General features: G+C 39.7%; 2 protein-coding genes and 1 non-coding gene across 7 annotated transcripts in view; 2 read left to right on the top strand and 1 right to left on the bottom strand.

Annotated features, from left to right (window-relative positions):
- Positions 1–12,522, top strand: part of LOC134730551 (collagen alpha-1(I) chain-like) — a 43,097-nt gene extending 30,575 nt beyond the window's left edge. Inside the window, exons 3-4 of the mRNA XM_063605090.1 lie at positions 11,689–11,811; positions 12,175–12,522. Coding sequence (XP_063461160.1) covers positions 11,689–11,811; positions 12,175–12,223 — 172 coding nt within the window. The 3' untranslated portion in view covers positions 12,224–12,522. The remainder of the gene's footprint in view (positions 1–11,688; positions 11,812–12,174) is intronic.
- FKBP5 (FKBP prolyl isomerase 5) overlaps positions 1–19,874 on the top strand; it is a 115,480-nt gene that overhangs the window by 30,455 nt on the left and 65,151 nt on the right. For 2 of the 5 annotated variants that reach the window (XM_034961928.3, XM_055113507.2), the window contains one exon: positions 15,693–15,816. In XM_034961928.3, the coding sequence (XP_034817819.1) occupies positions 15,712–15,816 (105 nt within the window). In that variant the 5' untranslated portion in view covers positions 15,693–15,711. Of the gene's footprint in view, positions 1–15,192; positions 15,265–15,692; positions 15,817–17,043; positions 18,092–19,874 lie in introns of those variants that run through there. The other 3 variants (XM_055113509.2, XM_034961931.3, XM_034961930.3) reach the window with 3 other exon arrangements.
- Positions 6,598–6,725, bottom strand: LOC112440264 (small nucleolar RNA SNORA40). The gene has a single exon (XR_003028439.1). It is a non-coding gene; the product is annotated as a small nucleolar RNA SNORA40 (small nucleolar RNA).

Raw genomic sequence — 19,874 nt, 5'->3', positions numbered from 1 at the left:
GGTATCTGTGAAAAACAAATAGCTGAAATCATAGTTAATGCTGAAAGACTGAATGCTTTCCCTATATAATATTTAGAACAAGTCAAGATATCTGCTATTCCCAATTGTGTTCAGCATTGTTCTGGAGGTTCTTTTTTTTTTTTTTTTTTTTTTTGACGGAGTCTCAAAAAAAGACGGAGTCGCCCAGGCTGGAGTGCAGTGGCGCAAACTCGGCTCACTGCAAGCTCTGCCTCCTGGGGTTCACGCCATTCTCCTGTCTCAGCCTCCTGAGTAGCTGGGACTACAGGCGCCCGCCACCACACCCGGTTAATTTTTGGATTTTTAGTAGAGATGGGGTTTCACCGTGTTAGCCAGGATGGTCTGGATCTCCTGACCTCGTGATCCACCCACCTCGGCCTCCCAAAGTGCTGGGATTACAGGCATGAGCCACCGCGCCTGGCCAATTTTTGTATTTTTTTTTTTTTTTTTTTTAGTAGAAACAGGGTTTCACCTTGTTGGCCAGGCTGGTCTCAAACTCCTGACCTCGTGATCTGCCTGCCTCAGCCTCCCAAAGTGCTGGGATTACAGGTGTGAGCCACTGTGCCTGGCCTTATAATTTTATTACAAAATCGAGAAACCAGATGTTTTACTTGTATGTTTTCTAAATTTCTGAATGTATTTTCAGAATGATATAAAATGTTAAATTTTATTTTAGATTAGAACATTGTTATCCAACTGGATGATAAATAAAGAAAAGGAAAAGGAAAGAATGTTGTGAGACCCCCTAAGTACAAAATGGAGGAAGTCAGTGGAATTCCAAGCTTGAGAGAAATTCTTAGGATCTTGATTGGATGATGAGGTATCGGTGGTAGAGAGAATAATGGATCCTCAAAAAATGGAACTTGTAAATATGTTACCTTATAGGGCAGAAAGGACTTTGCAGATGTGAACAAGGTTAAAGGCTTTGAAATGGGGAGATTATCCTGGGTTATCCAGGTGGGCTCAACTTAATCACGTGGGTTCTTAAAAGTGGAAAACTTTCCCAACTATAGTCAGAGAGAGAGATGACTACAGAAGAATGATCAAAGAAATGCAGTATTCCTGGCTGAAGATGGAGGAAGGGGGCCACCAGCCAAGAAATGTGGGCAGCCTCTAGAATGTGGAAAAAGCCAGGAGATGAGTGCTCTCCCAGAGCCTCCAGAAGGAATGCAGCCCTGCCAACACCTTGATTTTAGCCCAGTGAGACCCATTCTGGACTTGTGATCTCCAGAACTGTAAGATGACAAATTGGTATTATTTCAGCCACTAAGTTTGTGTTAATTTTTTCTTTTTTCTTTTTTTTACTTGAGACGGAGTCTCACTTTGTCACCCAGGCTGGAGTGCAGTGGCGCGATCTCGGCTCGCTGCAAGCTCCACCTCCCGGGTTCGCGCCATTCTCCTGCCTCAGCCTCCCGAGTAGCTGGGACTACAGGCGCCCGCCACCACTCCTGGCTAATTTTTTTTGTATTTTTAGTAGAGACAGGGTTTCACCGTGTTAGACAGGATGGTCTCGATCTCCTGACCTTGTGATCCACCCACCTCAGCCTCCCAAAGTGCTAGGATTACAGCCGTGAGCCACCGTGCCCGGCTTTTTTTCTTTTTCTTTTTTTTTTTTTTTTTTTTTGAGATGGAGTCTTGCTGTTTCCCCAGGCTGGAGTGCAGTGGCACGATCTCATCTCACTGCAACCTCCACCTCCCGGGTTCAAGCAATTCTCCTGCCTCAGCCTCCTGAGTGGCTGGGATTACAGGCGCGCGCCACCATGCCCTGCTAAATTTTGTATTTTTAGTAGAGATGGGTTTTCACTGTGTTGGCCAGGCTGGTCTCAAATCTCGAACTCCTGACCTCAAGTGATCCACCTGCCTCGGCCTCCCAAAGTGCTGGAATTACAGGCATGAGCCACTTTGCCCGGCCTGTTTGTGGTAATTTCTTATGGCATCTGTAGAAAACTAATACCACATGTAAGTGGGTAAAGCTCAGCTCAGAATTCATATTTTGCCAGAGGGTTGCAATGGAAAGTGAACTCTGTATTGTTAAGATAACTTTCTATCCCTTGGAAATTGTTTTTCCGTCCACATAGCAAACCTCATTTTCCCCAAAAGTAAAACATATATTTATAAATTACTTTTTAATGAATAAATACAAAATAACAGAGTTGGAATAAACCTTAGATATGATTCTAGTCTAACCCCCGAAAAGTATAGATGGAAAAACTGAGTGAGGGCCAGAGATTCCACAGCTAGTTAATAGTAGATCTGAGTTTATTGGCCTTTTCTTCCTTCCATATTTTTATGGAATTTAAGATGGGGATTTAAGATGGCCGAGGTTTTTTATTCTTTCTACACAGACTCAAATGCTATTCTTGTACAGTTTTTCTCTTAGGCATATAATGGACTTTGGGAAACAATTTATGTAATAGTGTTTTAATGAGCTAGTACTATAAGAGGATACAGTATTACATAAAACTTTTGGGTTTTTCTGTCTGCGTCTCAAGTCTGAAACATCTCTTCCTCCAGTTGCTAGTTAATGTATACTCAAATATTGGCAGCTAGGTGTGGTCCTTTGTTCTTGACTGTCCATATTTAAACCAAACTAATCTAATTAATAAGGTAAATCTGCTATGTGTTGTGTATGCACAGACACTCTTATAATGCACTTCAGAGATAGATTTTAATTATGCTTAGGTGTTCTTAATTAGTACTCCTGATTAGAACAGAATTTTATTTTTACTTTTATAGTTAAACGCTCAGGTACAGTGTAATTCTCCAGATTAGATTTTTCAGATTAAATTTAGAGAAGGAATATACTTAGCTTGTAATGGTATTTCAGCACTGATTCTTTATGGTGTCTGATATTTTGCCATCTTTACATGGACTGTGATTTTGAAAATCGTGATAATCTCATCATTTATTGAGTAGTGCTCCTATGCCATTTACTTATACTAGGTGGTGGAGTACAAAATGAATAGGACACATTCTCTACATGTATAGTGTTTATAGACTTTTCTCATATGTTACCTTGTTGGCTCGTTCCTAGAAATCATCAGGACACTTAGAACCAAACTCTTTGGCCCTAGTGAATCACCTCAAGTTACTCTACCACTGTGGCACAGGTAGAAATTTGACTTTCTATAGAAAACCTAGACAAATAATAGGGGCTCATTCCTACTGTCTTCACCCTTATCAAAATGTAAGTTCCATGGAGACAGAAATTGTTTTCTGTTGTTTAATGCTGTATCTCCACTACAATAGTGCCTGGCACATAGTAGGTATTCAGTAGATAGTTGTTGAATAAATAAGTGAATGGCTCCTACTTATCCTTCAGCTTTCAATTAATTTATTATTATTATTTTAAATTTCTGTTTCTTTTTAGACATGGGGTCTCACTATGTTGGCCAGGCTGGTCTTGAACTCCTGGCCTCAACTGGTCTGCCCACGTCAGCCTCCCAAAGTGCTGGGATTACAGTCGTGAGCCACCGAGCCTGGCCCACAACTACTTTTTTTTGAAGAGTCAGGGTTTCACTATGTTACTCAGGCTAGACTTAATTCCTGGGCTCAAGCGACCCTCCCACCTCAACCTCCAAAGTTGCTGGAGGTTCAGGCACTTGGCACTGGACCCAGCTGCTGCCATAACTTTAACAGTGATGCCTATCAGATGTACCTTTGAGCTAAGGGGTCTCTTGTCTTGGTACAGAGCTGGATACAGCTTATGAGAGATAAGAGGCAATGCATAAAATTAGCCAGGCGTGGTGGCGCATGCCTGTAATCCCAGCTACTCAGGAGGCTGAGGCAGGAGAATCACTTGAACCCGGGAGGTGGAGGTTGCTGTGATCTGAGATCGTGCCATTGCACTCTAGCCTGGGCGACAAGATCAAGACTCCATCTCAAAAAACAAAACAAACAAACAAAAAAGGCAATGCATAAAGTCAAGAAAGAAAGTGCCAGAGAAGGATTCAGGTTGCTTCAGGGGGTAAAACAGCAGTAAGTAGTTTTATTTGAACAATGGTATGGTATGGTATTAAAAGACAATGAGGGGAATAGTACAGTAACTTCAGACACTTTCTAAGTGCTGTAGATCTTTTAAAATCCATCATAGTCTTGCTGACTTCTTTAGTGATGGTTTGCGTTTTAATTATTCAATTATGCTGCCAAAAGTACTGCAGGTTGTCAAGTATCATTTATCCAAAATGCTTGGGACAAGAAGTGTTTTGGATCTTGGAGTTTTTCAGATTTTGGAATATTTGCAAATTTCTCTAAGGGAAAAAAGATATTTTGGCATGTAATGCATAATATTTGCATAATTATAATCCAGTGTTCTAAAATGATTGTACCCACCAAAATCTATAAACAATAAGGAACTGTGGTTGTTTGCTGCAAATAACTATGATAAACCACACTGTTTGTATCACATGTATTAGCCCATTGTGACATTGTCAATTGACCATATGCACATACATGTATACATGAGATACAGTATCTTGGGGATGGAACCCAGATGTAAACATGAAATTTATTTATGTTCATATGTACTTATACACACAGCCTGAAGGTAATATTATACAATATTTTTTATTTTTATTATTTTTTTAAGTCAATAAATTTTTATTCATGGAATTCCATGTTGTGATTTCTTCCACTATCCATCAGGGCCACTTTAGATCCTCTAAAGAGCTGGAGTCAAAAGATTTATCTTCAAGTTAGCCATTTTTAATGAAACTGATGCTTATTTTAATCCACTTGTCCTGTCAGCCCATAATTCTTTTATTTTGGCTTCTGTCATCTCCTTTTAATATGGATATACTGATGAAGACTTCAAAATTCACCAAGAATCTTTGGGATCTAATTTCTTCAACCAGTGTACTTTAGGGTCCTTTTTACTGTAGGTGGTGGATCTGCCTGGTTCTCAATTTGACACCCTCTCTTAACATGAATGAATTCAAATCATATTCATTCCTAAGCGATGACACTCAAGAATAGTACAGATGTGTGGAATATGCCAATACCTTTAACTCCAGATATCATGTTCTCAAGATAACTCCATTAAAACAAAAAGCCATCATATGTATCGTCAATATGAAATTGGAATGCAAAATTAATACTGCTGAGGACGTCCCTCATATCCCATGCTGTTTAACTATCTATTCTACAGTCCTAGAATCCATCTTTTTTTTATTAAGAGACAGGGTCTTTGTTACCCAGGCTGGAGTACAGTGGTGCCATCAAAGCTCAGTGCAGCCTCCAACTCCTGAGCTCAATCCTTTTGCCTCAGCCTCCCCTTCCTGAATAGCTGCAGCTACAGGCACATGCCCCAATACCCAGCTAATTTTTAAATTTTTGTGAAGATGAGGTGTTTGTTACTTTCTTGCCCAGGCTGGTCTTGAACTCCTGGTTTCAAGCAATACTCCCGCCTCGGTGTGGGGATTGCAGGCTTGAGCCACTGCGCCTGGCCTGGAACCAACCTTTATGGCTATCAATACTCCCATCAGTTAACTGTCTCAGGTATCATAATATCCCTTCTTATCGGGGGACCTGCCCCGATAATCACGTAGGTTCTTTTCTATTTTCCTAAGCGTCAGCTGGCTTGAGAAATAAAAGGACAGAGTACAAAAGAGAGAAATTTTAAAGCTGGGCGTCCGGGGGAGACATCACACATTGGTAGGATCCGTGATGCCCCACAAGCCACAAAAACCAGCAAGTTTTTGTTAGGGATTTTCAAAAGGGGAGGGAGTGTGCGAATAGGTGTGGGTGACAGACGTCAAGTACTTAACAGGGTAATAGAATATCACAAAGCAAGTGGAGGCAGGGCGAGATCACAGGACCACAGGACAGAGGCGAAATTAAAATTGCTAATAAAGTTTCGGGCACCATTGTCATTGATAACATCTTATCAGGAGACAGGGTTTTGAGATCAACTGGTCTGACCAAAGTTTATTAGGCGGGAATTTCCTCTTCCTAATAAGCCTGGGAGCGCTATGGGAGACTGGAGTTTATTTCACCTCTGCAATCTCGACCATAAGAGACAGGTATGCCCCGGGGGGGCCAGTTCAGAGACCTACCCCTAGGTGCGCATTCTCTTTCTCAGGGACTTTCCATGCTGAGAAAAGGAATTCAGCAATATTTCTCCCATTTGCTTTTGAAATAAGAGAAATATGGCTCTGTTCTGCGCGGCTCACCGGCGGTCAGAGTTTAAGGTTATCTCTCTTATTCCCTGAACAATTGCTGTTATCCTGTTCTTTTTTCAGGGTGCCCACATTTCATATTGCTCAAACACACATGCTGTACAATTTGTGTACTTAACGCAATTATTACAGGGTCCTGAGACGATATACATCCTTCTCGGCTGACGGGATTAAGAGATTAAAGTAAAGACAGGCATAGGAAATCACAAGGGTATTGATTGGGGAAGTGATAAGTGTCCATGAAATCTTTACAATTTATGTTTAGAGAGTGCAGTAAAGACAGGCATAAGAAATTACAAAAGTATTAATTTGGGGAACTAATAAATGTCCATAAAATCTTCATAATCCACGTTCTTCTGTCATGGCTTCAGCCGGTTCCTCCGTTTGGGGTCCCTGACTTCCTGCAACACCTTCTTATATGTATCAAAACTCATACTGAACAATGAGTTCTGGGTTGCAAAAGAGGATTTATTTTTTGCACCTAACCATAAGTCTTTGTCCACAAGTTAAACAAAAACAGTGTAGTATACAGTATTTTTAATAATTTTGTGCATTAAATAAAATTTGTGTACCTTGAATCATTAGAAAACAAGTATTAGGTGTGGAGTTTTTCACTTGTGGCATCATGTTAGAATTCAAAAAGTTTCAGAGTTTGGAGCATCTTGGATTTCGGATTTTTCCAATTAGGAATGCTCAACCTAATCAGAAGTAAGACTTGGATATTAAAAGTTTGAAAGCCACGGTTTTATTTGCTTAGTAGTATATAATTGCAACAGTACTTTTTATCTTAATTATTGTGTAGAATCTGATGACTCCCCAACATATAACTGTCACCCACACTTCTCTCCTGAGCTCAGGCCTTATCTCTGATAACCTTCTGGACATCGCACAAGCACCCCTTGCTCAACATACCCCAGCCAGAGTTCTCTTGCTCTCCATAAAAAGCAATCTGAAATGTTCGAATTAAATTGAAGAGAAAGAATAAAAAGTCCTGATGAGTGGAACCATGAAATGTTTCATCTTTTTTCCCTAAGTTTAAAAATATCATGAAAGTAATACATGTTTAATGTTAAACTATTTAAATAATATAAAAATAAAATTAAGAAGTGAAAATTCCTTCTTATCCTCCCAAATCTCATTCTCCAGAGGTAACACTGTTTTAGCAGTTTGGTAAGTTATCTTTCCAAACTTCTTCTATATATAAGCAAATATACAAACGCATATATACTTTTTTCCTCTTGGAAATAGGATCATGTTACAAATCATTCTGCAACTCACCATTCACTTAATAGTACATCTTGAAAATCCATCTGTCTTTTCATGTGAGTATTAGAGGATTGTTTATGTGGAATGGGTAAGACGTCACCTGCTCCATATTAGTGATATTTTCAGAGATTAGCTGTCTTAAAGGGAAAACAGTGAAAAAGACATTTTGGCATGTAATGAATATTTGCATAATTGTAATCCAGTGCTCTAAAATGATCATACCCACCCACCCACCAAAATCTACAAACAACTGGGAACCATGGTTGGTGGCTGCAAATATATTGCTATAAATTACACTGTTTGTGCCAGGTGCGGTGGCTCATGTCTGTGATCCCAGCACTTTGGGAGGCTGAGGCGGGCGGGTCACTTGAGCTGAAGGAGTTCGAGACCAACATGGCTAACATGGCGAAACCCCATCTCTACTAAAAATACAAAAATTAGCCGGGCATTGGTGGCGCACACCTGTAATCCCAGCTACTCAGGAGGCTGAGGCAGGAGTATCATTGGAACCTAGGAGGCGGAGATTGCAGTGAGCCAAGATCAGGCCACTGCACTCCAGCCTGGGCAACAGAGCAAGAGTCTGTCTCAAAAAATTTAAAAAAATAAAAAATAAATTACACTGTTTGTGTTACATGTATTAGCCCATTGTGGCATCATCAACTGACTTTTTTTTTTTCAGTGGTCCAGATAACCAAATCATCACTGGGCACTATGCGCCATTAACAATACACTTCATTTACTACAATGCTATTCTTTTTTCCTTTTTTTTTTTTTTTTTTTTTTGACAATATCTTGCTCTGTTGCCCAGGCTGCAGTGCAGTGGCGCAACCATGGCGTGATACTCCTGCCTCAGCCTCTCCAGTAGCTGGGACCACAGGCGTGTATTTTTTATTTTTAGCAGAGATCGGGTCTCACTGTGTTGCCCAAGCTGGTCTCAAACTCCTGGGCTCAAGCCTTGACATCCCAAAGTACTGGGATTACAGGTGTGAGCCACTGCGCCTGACATTCTTTTATAATGGATGAACATTTACAAAATATTTTCCCAATTTAGTTGTTTGGATGTTTTTGTTTAGACTCTTAGCTAAATGATTCTCTACTGTATAGATTTATCTCATCCTTTTCAAAAACTGTATATTTTTATAGTATGCATTTGCCAAATTTTAGTCTAACATTCCCATGACCATCCTTTTAAGGAAAAACTTTGAAATACTTTTATTTAGCCATACGGTTAAAATTTAGCTGGAACTAAGTGATCTGTGTTTAGTTGATGAACAGATCCATGCTATTCTTGCATCATGACTTTTTCATCTTCCCTTGATTCTTTTCCCTATATGCATTTAAGCCTGTCTGGTTCTTTTCTCAAGCCTTTGCTCTCTACTCCCCTTTCACTCAAAGCATTTCATGTTTCGCCTTTATAACCCTAGTATAAGTATCAAACTTCTCACCTGTGACTTTTGCTTCTCTCTACATCTCTCCTACTTTTAACTTTCATGTTTACAATATGCTACCTTTCTCTTATTTTCAGTTCTTACCTTCTCAAACTTCAGAGAATCCCCACTGCTTAGTGTTCTTGGGAGATGCTAGAGGTTACACAAAATGCCACCTCCCAGAAGGTCGAGGCATTTTTTTTCTTTAAAAAAAAAAACCTTTTAGCCAAATTCTTACTCATAAGAAATGCTCCATTTTATTCTCAGTAGTATCTTCAGAAAGATTTCAGAGGTAATTGCATCTACAAAATAAAGACTTAGTGCTAAGAAAATGAGCAATCCGATAAGAATATGTAAAATAAAAAACATTAATACTAAATTCTTTTTTTTTTTTTTTTTTTTTGAGACAGAGTCTTGCTCTGTCGCCCAGGCTGGAGTGCAGTGGTGCGATCTTGGCTCACTGCAAGCTCTGCCTCCCGGGTTCACGCCATTCTTCTGCCTCAGCCTCCCAAGTAGCTGGAACTACAGGCGCTCGCCACCACGCCCGGCTAATATTTTGTATTTTTAGTAGAGACAGGGTTTCACCATATTAGCCAGGATGGTCTCGATCTCCTGACTTTGTGATCCGTCTGCCTTGGCCTCCCAAAGTGCTGGGATTACAGACGTGAGCCATCCCGCCTGGCCTTTTTTTTATTTTTATTTTTTGAGATGGAGTTTCACTCTTGTCCTCCAGGCTGGAGTGCAATGGCGCAATGTCCGCTCACTGCAACCTCCGTCTCCAGGGTTCAAGCGATTCTCCTGTCTCAGCCACCTGAATAGCTGGAATTACAGGTGCCCGCCACCATGCCCAGCCAATTTTTGTATTTTCAGTAGAGATGGGGTTTTTCCATATTAGCCAGGCTTGTCTCGAACTCCTGACCTCAAGTCATCTGGCTGCTCTGGCCTCCCAAAGTGCTAGGATTACAGGCTTGAGCCACCTCACCTGGCCGCTAAATTCTTTTAAAAATCCCTTGAGCACACTAAATGATATATTGAACATAGCTGATGACCAAATGGTGTTGTAAAAATTCCATCAGGCCAGGTGTGGTGGCTCACTCTTAATAATCCTAGCACTTTGAGAGGATGAAGTGGGAGGATCACTTGAGCCCAGGATCACTTCAAGACCAGCCTGGGCAACATAGTGAGACCCTGTCTCTTCTGAAAAAAATTAAAAAAAAAAACATTAGGTGTGGTGGCACATGTCTATAGTTTGAACTACTAGGGTGGCTGAAGGGGAGGATTGCTTGAGCCCAGGAATTCAAGGCTGCAGTGAGCTATGACGGTACCACTGCACTCCAGCCTGGGCAACAGAGCAAGACCCTGTCTCTTAAGAGACAATAAGAAATAAATAAAAATTCCATCAAAGAATTTCTCTTAGGGTATAAAGCCAGAGACAAAGATGAAAAATGGGAGAAATGTCCAGTGGTTCTCAACCATGTCTGACTGCACATTAGGATCATCTAACATGGTTTTTGAAAACACCATTACCCTGGCCCCACCACAGACCAATTAAATCCAGACTCTCTGGGCTGCAGTCCAGACATCAGTAGCTTTTTTAAGCTCCTCAGGTGATTCTGTTGTTTAGCCCAGGTTTAGAAAAATACTTAAGAAACCTGAAGAATAAAACCAAAATGTCCGAAGTCTATCTAATAATACTTCTAGAAGTAGAGGACAGAGACATCAAAGGAAAAGAAATAATGCTAGAAAATTTTTCTGGAGATTCCGCAAAGACTTGTCTTCAGCAGTTAAGGGCCAGAATATCAAGGCCCCTGCAGGAATTAAGGAAAGAAGACAAGTACCATGACATATCTTTTCGATGGGTCTGAACTCCAAAAATAAGGATTATTATGTCTTCCAGAGAAGAAAAGATGGGAGCCACAGTGTGCACTCTGGAGGGAAAGAAACCTACCTGGCCTAACTGATCCAAACACAGTTTCTGCTTTTTCCCCCAGATGCTGCTCTCCAGTGCATTCCCCTAGCTCACTCCTGCTTTCTGGGGCTGACCCCAGACCTAGAGCTTCTCCAGGCTCCCTGGGAAGAGCTGCTCTTAACAGTTGGTGTTTGGGAGGCAACTTTCTCTTCTTTGCTCTCTCCTTCGGTCTGACCTCATCTGCTGTGTAGTGTTCAGAAATTCCCCCAAAGTTCTGGTTCAGTTAGGAACACGTCTTGTTTTCCACCTCAGAGTTTTGCAGATTTTAAAAACTTTTTCTTGTCATCCCAGCATCTTCCTGGGGAGAGGAAGTTGATGACTTAGTCCTGTCGTTCAACCTTTTTGAGGCCAAATAGGGTAAAATCATATTAAGGGGAATAATCCTGTATTCAGGTTCATCCTTTAGTATATAATGGTAACATTTGGATAGTCTAATATTTTCTGGGGTTTTTTTGTTTGTTTTAATATAATCCTTTGCTTTCTGCTTACTTGAAAACAGTAATTTATCCAACTCAGCACTCAGTCAGGGGAAGTATGGTCTCTTAGCTTTGTTTTCTTCAGTAATTATTTGTTCCGAGAAGAAAAATAAGTTTACCAAAGAAATATCTTTCTGAAAACTCTCCTGTTAGTAGCATAATCTGAGGCAAGACACTGATATTTTAACAAAGAGAACAATACAGTAATTTACATAATATACATAGGGAATTGGTAGATATGGCTTTAAAATGACTTCTCATTTAGGGGACCTGATAGTTTAGTTATGTTAACTGAAGTTTTTAGTACACTGTTGATAAAATATTAAGTGTATTCTCATTTTTCTGTTATGTCTCAGGTGTTTGCTGACTAGCACTTTGGAGAGTGTATGCTTATCTGCCATGTCCATAACAGAACGAACTGTGTGTTCCCTTTCTGATGCATTGGGTAGCAATTTTCCGCCTTTGGACAGTTCAGCACAGTAAGCTTTATCATAGATTAATATCCATAGCTACATAGTGATTTTAAATCCAGAATAAATCTAGGGTGAGGGAAAGAAGAAAAGTCTCTCTTATAAAAACGGTGAAACTGTCTCAGTGTGTCATTACAGTTTTTAGGAATTGTCTGTCCTTACTGTCTTTTTTATGTAACATTCAATCAAGGAAAAAGTTTTATTTGTTTTGTTAGCTTACAAAAACCTATACTCCTAATGACTTAACTGGAATTAAGGGGAAATACTTGGAAAATTCAGTTTATGTCTTTATTCTTCCAGCTTTATCTGCTTTTGAAAGTTCAAAAGTTTGTTTTCTTGTTGTTTTTATCTTTGTGTTTTAATTATTCATAGTACTTCTCTTCATATGGACTCAGTACTACTGACAAGAGCCATCCTCTGAGATTACTAAGATGACTTGCATCCCTTGAAGTGTTGGAGCCAAAACATGAAGAGCTAATTCCTTTATCAAATGGGATTTAGAAAGCTAGTAAATCAGCTTATACAGGTTGCCTATTTACTTGAATTTAAACAAGCCATTGTTTTCAAAATAGCAAGGTGAGAACCAAAAGAAAATGTTTCTTTTTTTCCTCTCTCTTTTTTTTGAGAAAGAGTCTTGCTCTGTCACCCAGGCTAGAGTGCAGTGGCATGACCTCGGCTCACTGCAACTTCTGCCTCCCAGGTTCAAGCGATTCTTGTGCCTCAGCCACCCGAGTAGCTGGGATTACAGGCATGTGCCACCACGCCTGGCTAATTTTTGTATTTTTAGTAGAGACGGGGTTTCATCATGTTGGCCAGGCTGGTCTCAAACTCCTGGCCTCAAGTGATCCCACCCGCCTCAGCCTCCCAAAGTGTTGAGATTACAGGCGTAAGCCACTGTGCCCAGCCTGAAAACATTTCTTCATTGACAGTATTTTCATTTAAAAATTTAGCTGAACTCCAAATGATGAACATTCAAAAGAAAGCATTGTCTTTGGATGATTTGAAAGCAAGTGGCAGATATCATGACACCTCACCCCTAAATACTACAGCATGTGTCTCCTATGAACAAGGATATTACTCTGCATAAAACCATAATACTATATCACATTCCAAAAGGCTGACATATAGTAGTAATAAGCTAATATGCAGTCTCCTGTTCCAAGTTCTTATATTTTGTCCCCTAATCCAGGATCCAGCCAAGGATCACTGATTACACTTGGTTGTCATATCTCTATAGTCTCCTTTAATCTGGAACAGACCTCCCGTCTCTCCCTCTCTCTCTTTCTCTTTTTTTATCTTTTAAGAGATGGGGTCTCACCCTTCGGCTCAGGCTGGAGCACAGTGGCATGATCACAGTTCACTGCAGTCTCAAACTCCTGAGCTCAATCAATAGTCCTTCCATCTCAGCCACCTGAGTAGTTGGGACTACAGATGCACGCCACCTTTTTGGTTCTTTATGTTGTTAACATTTTTTCAGGAGTGTAGGCCAATGGTCTTGTAGAGTGCTCCACAATCTGTTTTTGTCTTTTCTTCCTGATTAGTTTCAGGTTAAACATTTTTGATAGGGATAGCACATAGGTGATAGCACATCTAAATCACATCACTACATCATATTAGGAGACAGAGTAATAGCAGTTTTTTTCATTATTGGTGATGCAGAGTTTGGTTATGATGCAGATCACTTGTTAAAGTGTTATCAGTCAGATTGTTTTACTTGAAAGGTCTTTTTCCTTTTTTAATAATAAGTAATCTGTGGGGTACTTTCCCAATAACCTCTCACCTGGTGGTTTTCATTTGTTCAGTGCTTTACACCCAGAGATCTATTGATGGATGTCAGCATCTCTGTGAATCCCCAGGAAATTTTTTTGTGTGCATATATTTTCCCAGGCATACAGTCCAGGACCCTCCAAATATTTAAGAGATCTTTTCCCTCTGTTATCAAGGTGCCTTTTACAAGTTTCTGTGCATCACAGAAGCATATTATAAGCAGTGGGTTTCTAGAAGCTGGGAACCAATCCCGTTCTTCTGATTTTCCTGATTATCTAGCTCACCTCATGTAGAGCTAGGTACATAATTTTTGTTGTTTGTTTGAGAACGATTGTTCTGGCCTTTCGCTTATCCTGAGCCAAACATTTGGATCTTTCATGTTTGGTATAAAGCGTACTAGAAACTAGAGCAGAGAGACTTAGCCCCTGGTTTTTGGTGTTCTCATTTGAAGATTTTGGGGCACAACAATTGGATTTGTGTCTTTGTTGAACTGAATAGTGGTCATTTGGAAATGAGTTAAAACACTACAGTATATGTTTTAGTTGTCTAATTATAGTTGTATCAATAAGACATTTTCTGCAAGTGCAGAAAGACTCTTTGACTCTGTAGACAAGAAGGCTCAGGAGATGAGTTTAGGGGGCATTAAGTTTGTTATTAGCCTAATGTGTAATAGCTGTAGGAGTGATTCCTTCTTGATTTTCCCTGCCCAAACAGGGAGCAGTGTGGAATTCATCATGGCAGTGGTTAGGTGTGTTTTGCTTAGCCCATGATTAGCCTGTTGGTTACATTGGCTTGCCTTGCATGAAAAAATGTCTGTCAGGTGACTACCAATAACAATAAGAGCTAACATTTGAATAGTATACCTTAAAAATACACATTATACCACTTCATCCAGAAGATTATCTGTGAAAACAGGTATTTTTATTCTAATCACATAGGTAAGGAAAAAAATCTTAGAGAAGTTAAGGTAGCCAACATCAAACAGCTTGTAAGGAGCAGAGGAAGAACCCCCCAAATTCCATTACAAATTCCTTGCACTTTTTGTCTTACCATTCTCAAAGGTAGAGGCATTCTAGGGAATCTAAATATGAACAAAGCATGGACCTTGCTCTGAAGGATCTTTTAAACCTAACAGGCGCATAGTCTTATGAATCTCTTACAGACAACAAATCGAGAGAAGAGCTAAGGAAGTACATAAAAGGGCAAAATGGCCTACAAATAGAGGGTCAAGTTTGGTATGACAGAAGTAGGATTTGAGAGAGGTGGATGTTTTGGAAACAAGAAAGGGAACGACCAGAAGAATGACTATGGGAAAGCACTGGGTTTGTTGTAGAGGTGGAATTGGCCTAGTTTGGCTGGAGCATGAGCTGCATGAAAGAAAGTAAAATAAAATAATGGCAGCTAGAACTCAAAGATAGATTAGGGCCAGATTGTGAAGGGCCTTGAATGCCACATGGAAGAACATTCTGTAGGTATTTTGGGCAGGAGATGAAAAATGACCCTACAGAAGGCCCAATAATGATGATAAATGGTTAAACATGTTTAAGTTACCAATCTATGCTAATCTTTTAAGAAATGTTATCTCACTGTAACTATGAATAGTGTACTGTGTCCATTTTGCAGATGAAAAATGAAGGCTCAGCAAGATTAAGGAAACTGGAAATGTCAAGAGCTGCAGCTAGGACCCAGACTTGGGTCTGTTGGATTCTAAATCCTGTTCTGTGTCTCACTGTGATTGATATATTGTCACTTCTTTTATTAAGAACTGATAAGGTCTTAATCCTCTGTCAAGAATATGGCTATAGAAAAAGGATGTTTTCAAAGTTGTGAAGGGACTGCTTCTCACCATGTTAAGGAATGTAATCACTACCCAACTTGACTTGTACTGTTCTCTGTTTTGAGACCAGAGCTAGATGGGAAATTAAAGAATTGGATGATGTTTTATTTACATGCCTGATGACATCAATACATGCTCATAGCAAATGCCTTTGTTTTCATTTTCAGTATCTAAGCTTATTGGCCCTAAGTAAATCTTAGGTTAGGTAGAGCTCAGTTCCCAGGGGCATTCAAGATTCATAAAGAAGTGATATTTTTCCCAGCTAAAATATTTTTCTTCTTACCAGGTTCTCTACTTAAAAGACAATGACTACTGATGAAGGTGCCAAGAACAATGGAGAAAGCCCCACAGCCACTGTTGCTGAGCAGGGAGAGGATATTACCTCCAAAAAAGACAGGGGAGTATTAAAGGTGAGGCCACAAAGCTGAGTGACATACAAGGAAACCTGCTGTCTGGGAAGATTATTTATAACATCTCTTTCTGAGGGGGGCTGGGGTGGATAATGTTTATTGAGGGTTACTAAGTGCCAAACACTAGAGCTAGATTCTCATTTTGTCTTCATAACTTCAAGGTTTTTTTTAAGAGTTGAGTCTCGTTATGTTGCCCAGGCTGGTCTTGAGCTCCTGGGTTCAAGTGATCTTCCCATCTCAGCTTCCTGAGTAGCTGGGATTTTCTTTTTAAATTAATTAATTAAATTTTTGAGAGAGGGCATCTCATTATGTTGCTCAGGCAAGTCTTGAAATCCTGGCCTCAAGCAATCCTCCCACCTCAGCCTTCTGAGTAGCTGGGATTATAGGCACGAGCCACTGTGCCCAGCTAGAGATTTTAATTTTTAATCCCAGATTATAGATGTTGAAATTGAGACTGGGCTAGGTAAATTAACTTGCCTAATATCATATATCTTAGTAATGCAGATTTACCTGGGGTTCAGGTCCAAGTTATATCTCACTCTAAAGGGCTATGTTTCCCTATTCTCAGAGTATACAAATAGGTTACTATTTTAATGTATCCTTTTAGTACACTAAAGCTAGCTAATGACAATTTTGAAGACTTTTTAAGGAAAGAAAAGCTAACTTGAAAAATTCAAAGGGGTTTTATTTTATTTTATTTTATTTTATTTTGAGACAGAGTCTCCCTCTGTTGCCTGGGCTGGAGTGCAGTGGCGTGATCTCAGCTCACTGCAACCTCCGCCTCCTGGATTCAAGCAATTCTGCCTCAGCCTCCCGAGTAGCTGGGATTACAGGCGCCTGCTACCATGCCTGGCTAATCTTTATGGAGACGGGGTTTCACCATGTTGGCCAGGCTGGTCTTGAACTCCTGACCTCAGGTAATCCGCCTGCCTTGGCCTCCCAAAGTGTTGGGATTACAGGCATGAGCCACCGTGCCCGGCCCAAAGGGGTTTATTTTTATATATAAATATTGTTCCTGTGTACAGTGAAGATATCTTTTGCGATTTCCTCAGAGAATATATCTTACTTTTGAATTAGCTTTCCTACTTATTAAAGCACTATACAGTCATTCACCATATAATGACATTTCAGTCAGTGACAGACTGCACCTTCAGCGGTGGTCCCATAAGATTATAATGAGGCTGAAAAGTTCCTATGGCCTAGTGGTGCCATAGCTGTTGTAGCATGGGTAGTACAGTGTATTATGTGTTTGTGGTGATGTGGGTGTAAACAAACCTACTGCACTGCAGTCACAGTTATGTATAGTACATAATACTTGATAATAAATGTTTATATTACTGGTTTATGTGTTTACTGTACTTTCTATCATTATTTTAGAGTGTGCTTCTTATTTTTTAAAAAGTTAACTGTAAAACACCCTTGGCTGAGTGCAGTGGCTCATGCCTGTAATCCCAGCACCCTGGGAGGCCAAGGCAAGAGGATCACTTGAGGCCAGGAGTTCAAGACCAGCCTGCGCAACATAGTAAGACCCCTATCTGTAGAAAAAAAATTAAAAAAATTAGCCAGGCATAGTGGCATGTACCTGTAGTTTCTACTACTCAGGAGACTGAGGCAGGAGGATCATGTAAGCCTGGGAGTTCCAAGCTGCAGTGAACTATGATCATACCACTGCATTCTAGCCTGGGTGAGAGTGAGATCCTGTCTCAAAAACAAATGAACAAACAAAAAACAGCCTTGGGCAGGTCCTTCAGGAGGTATTCAAGAAGAAGGCATTGTTATTATAGGAGACAGCAGCTCCATGCATGTTATTGTCCTGAAGACCTTCCAGTGGGACAAGATGTGGTGGTGGAAGACAGTGATACTGATGATCCTGACCCTCTGTAGGCCTAGGTTTATGTATGTGTTTGTGTCTTAGTTTTAAACAAAAAAAAGTTTAAAAAGTAAAAGAATAAAAAATTTAAAAAATAGAAAAATGCTTATAGAATAAGGATATAAAGAAAAAATATTTTTGTACAGCTGTACAGTGTTTGTGTTCTAAGTGTCATTACAAGAGTCAAAGCTAAAAAAAAAAGTTTACACAGTAAAAATGTTACAGTAAGCTAAGATTGATTTATTATTAAAGAAAGAAAAAAATTTTAAAATAAATGTAGTCTAGGTGTCCAGTGTTTATAAAGTCTACGGTAGTGTATGGTAATATCCTAGGCCTTCACGTTCACTCCCTGCTCACTCGCTGACTCATCCAGAACAACTTCCAGTCCTGCAAGTTCCATTCATGGTAAGTGTTCTGTATAGGTGTACCATTTTTTGTCTTGTATACCTTTTATTACTGTACCTTTTTCTTTGTTGAGATATGTTTAGATACACAAATACCACCGTTTTACAATTGCCTGCAGTATTCAGTGCAGTAACACAATGTACAGGTTTGTAGCCTTGGAGCAGTAGGCCAAACCACCTAACGTGGGTGTGTACAAGTAGGCCAGGCCATCTAGGTTTGTGTAAGTACACTCTGAGATGTTCACATAAGGATGAAATCATCTAAGAACACATTTCTCAGAACATATCCCTGTCCTTAAGCGATGCATGACTGTGTGTGTTTCTTCACTCTATAGTTAATCATTTTCACGTGCATTTCTTTTGTTTTGTTTCTTACAACAATGTGGTGAGACAATCAGAGCATCTCTTGATTCTTCCATCTTATAAGTGAATAAGCTGAATCTGAGAAAGATTAAGTGGCTTTAGTCACATTAAGTAGTTATTTCTCCTACACCATTGTTAACACATGTAAGTTTTGTATAGTTAAGTTTTGTTTTTCCTGAAAAGATTATCTGATGCATTCTGAATATTACCAGGATGCTGAGTTTTAATATCTCTTGTGCCAGCAGTAGCAAGTAAGAATTTTTGTTTTGTATAACTTTGCTTATGTGAAAGCCTTCTGTGCCTGGATCTCTTCTGAATATATGTGAATTGCTATTATGTGCTAAGTCAAATTTTGGAGACTTGCAGCTATAGAATAAGGGCTTTATGCTATAGATTTACATCCTATTGTCTTCTTTTAGAAGGCTTCTCAACCTTGTAGCTATAGTTACTCATCCTAAATTCCAGGAAGCTTCTAGAAACAGTGGAGACTTTGCAGGCTGTCCTCAGTATCTCCCTGCCTCTGTTTACGACTTACCCTTTCATCTTTTCAGAGTGCCCACGCCCAGAGAACATGATCCCCAACTTGCCTCAGACCCTGTTCTGTTCTAGGGAGTAAATCTAATTGCAAGATGTTTAGGCTTATTAAGAAACATTTGAGATTTGAAGCCCTTTAAATTATATCATTTATCATTGTCTAGAGCCTCGGATTTCACCATGAGGCTTTTGGTTAAGATTTAAATAGGTCTAGTAACTGTGCAAGCTAGGGCAATTTAGTTAACCTCTTTGTGATTAAGTTCCTGTTTGTAAAATTAGAATAATAATGCCATCAACCTCATAAGAGTTATTAGGATTAGGTGAAGCACTTAGCATAGTGCCTGTCCTATAGTAATCTATCTTATTAACTATTACGTATTTTTTAAAAAAGAACCAGTGCTGGTTTGGAAATTCAGTAACTATCTGAGGAAGATAAAAGATGGATTTATATTTTAAAAATTAATAGAACCTAGATTGTGTTCTTAAGGCAACTCTAGATTTAGGCACAAATTTATCTTGCTAGGGAAGCCTGAAGTGATACCATAGTACCATTTGCTGGTGTGGATGGCTCTCTGACTCTCTGGTAGCCATTCATCCCACATGCCCAGTTACTGTTTATAGTCCTAGAAATGCAGATTCCTTCCACGTGAGGCTTACAGTTGAGCATAGCCTCCCAAATACCACATGCAGTTCGTGAACATGAGCAATTGTAGAATATTGCATAATATATTTTAGATTAATGTTTTGAGACTTTTTTTTTTCTTTTGAAGTCCTAGAAGGGCAGTAATGTTTCTTTGCCTTTAAAGAATATTTGGGGCTGGATGCGGTAGCTCATACCTGTAATCCCAGCACTTTAGGAGGCTGAGGCGGGAGAATCACTGGAACTC

This window comes from Pan paniscus, chromosome 5, assembly GCF_029289425.2.
Source record: "Pan paniscus chromosome 5, NHGRI_mPanPan1-v2.0_pri, whole genome shotgun sequence".
In the NCBI taxonomy this organism is placed as follows: domain Eukaryota; kingdom Metazoa; phylum Chordata; class Mammalia; order Primates; family Hominidae; genus Pan; species Pan paniscus.
Note: the sequence above shows the minus strand (reverse complement) of the source record. Positions and strands in the feature narration are given on the sequence as shown.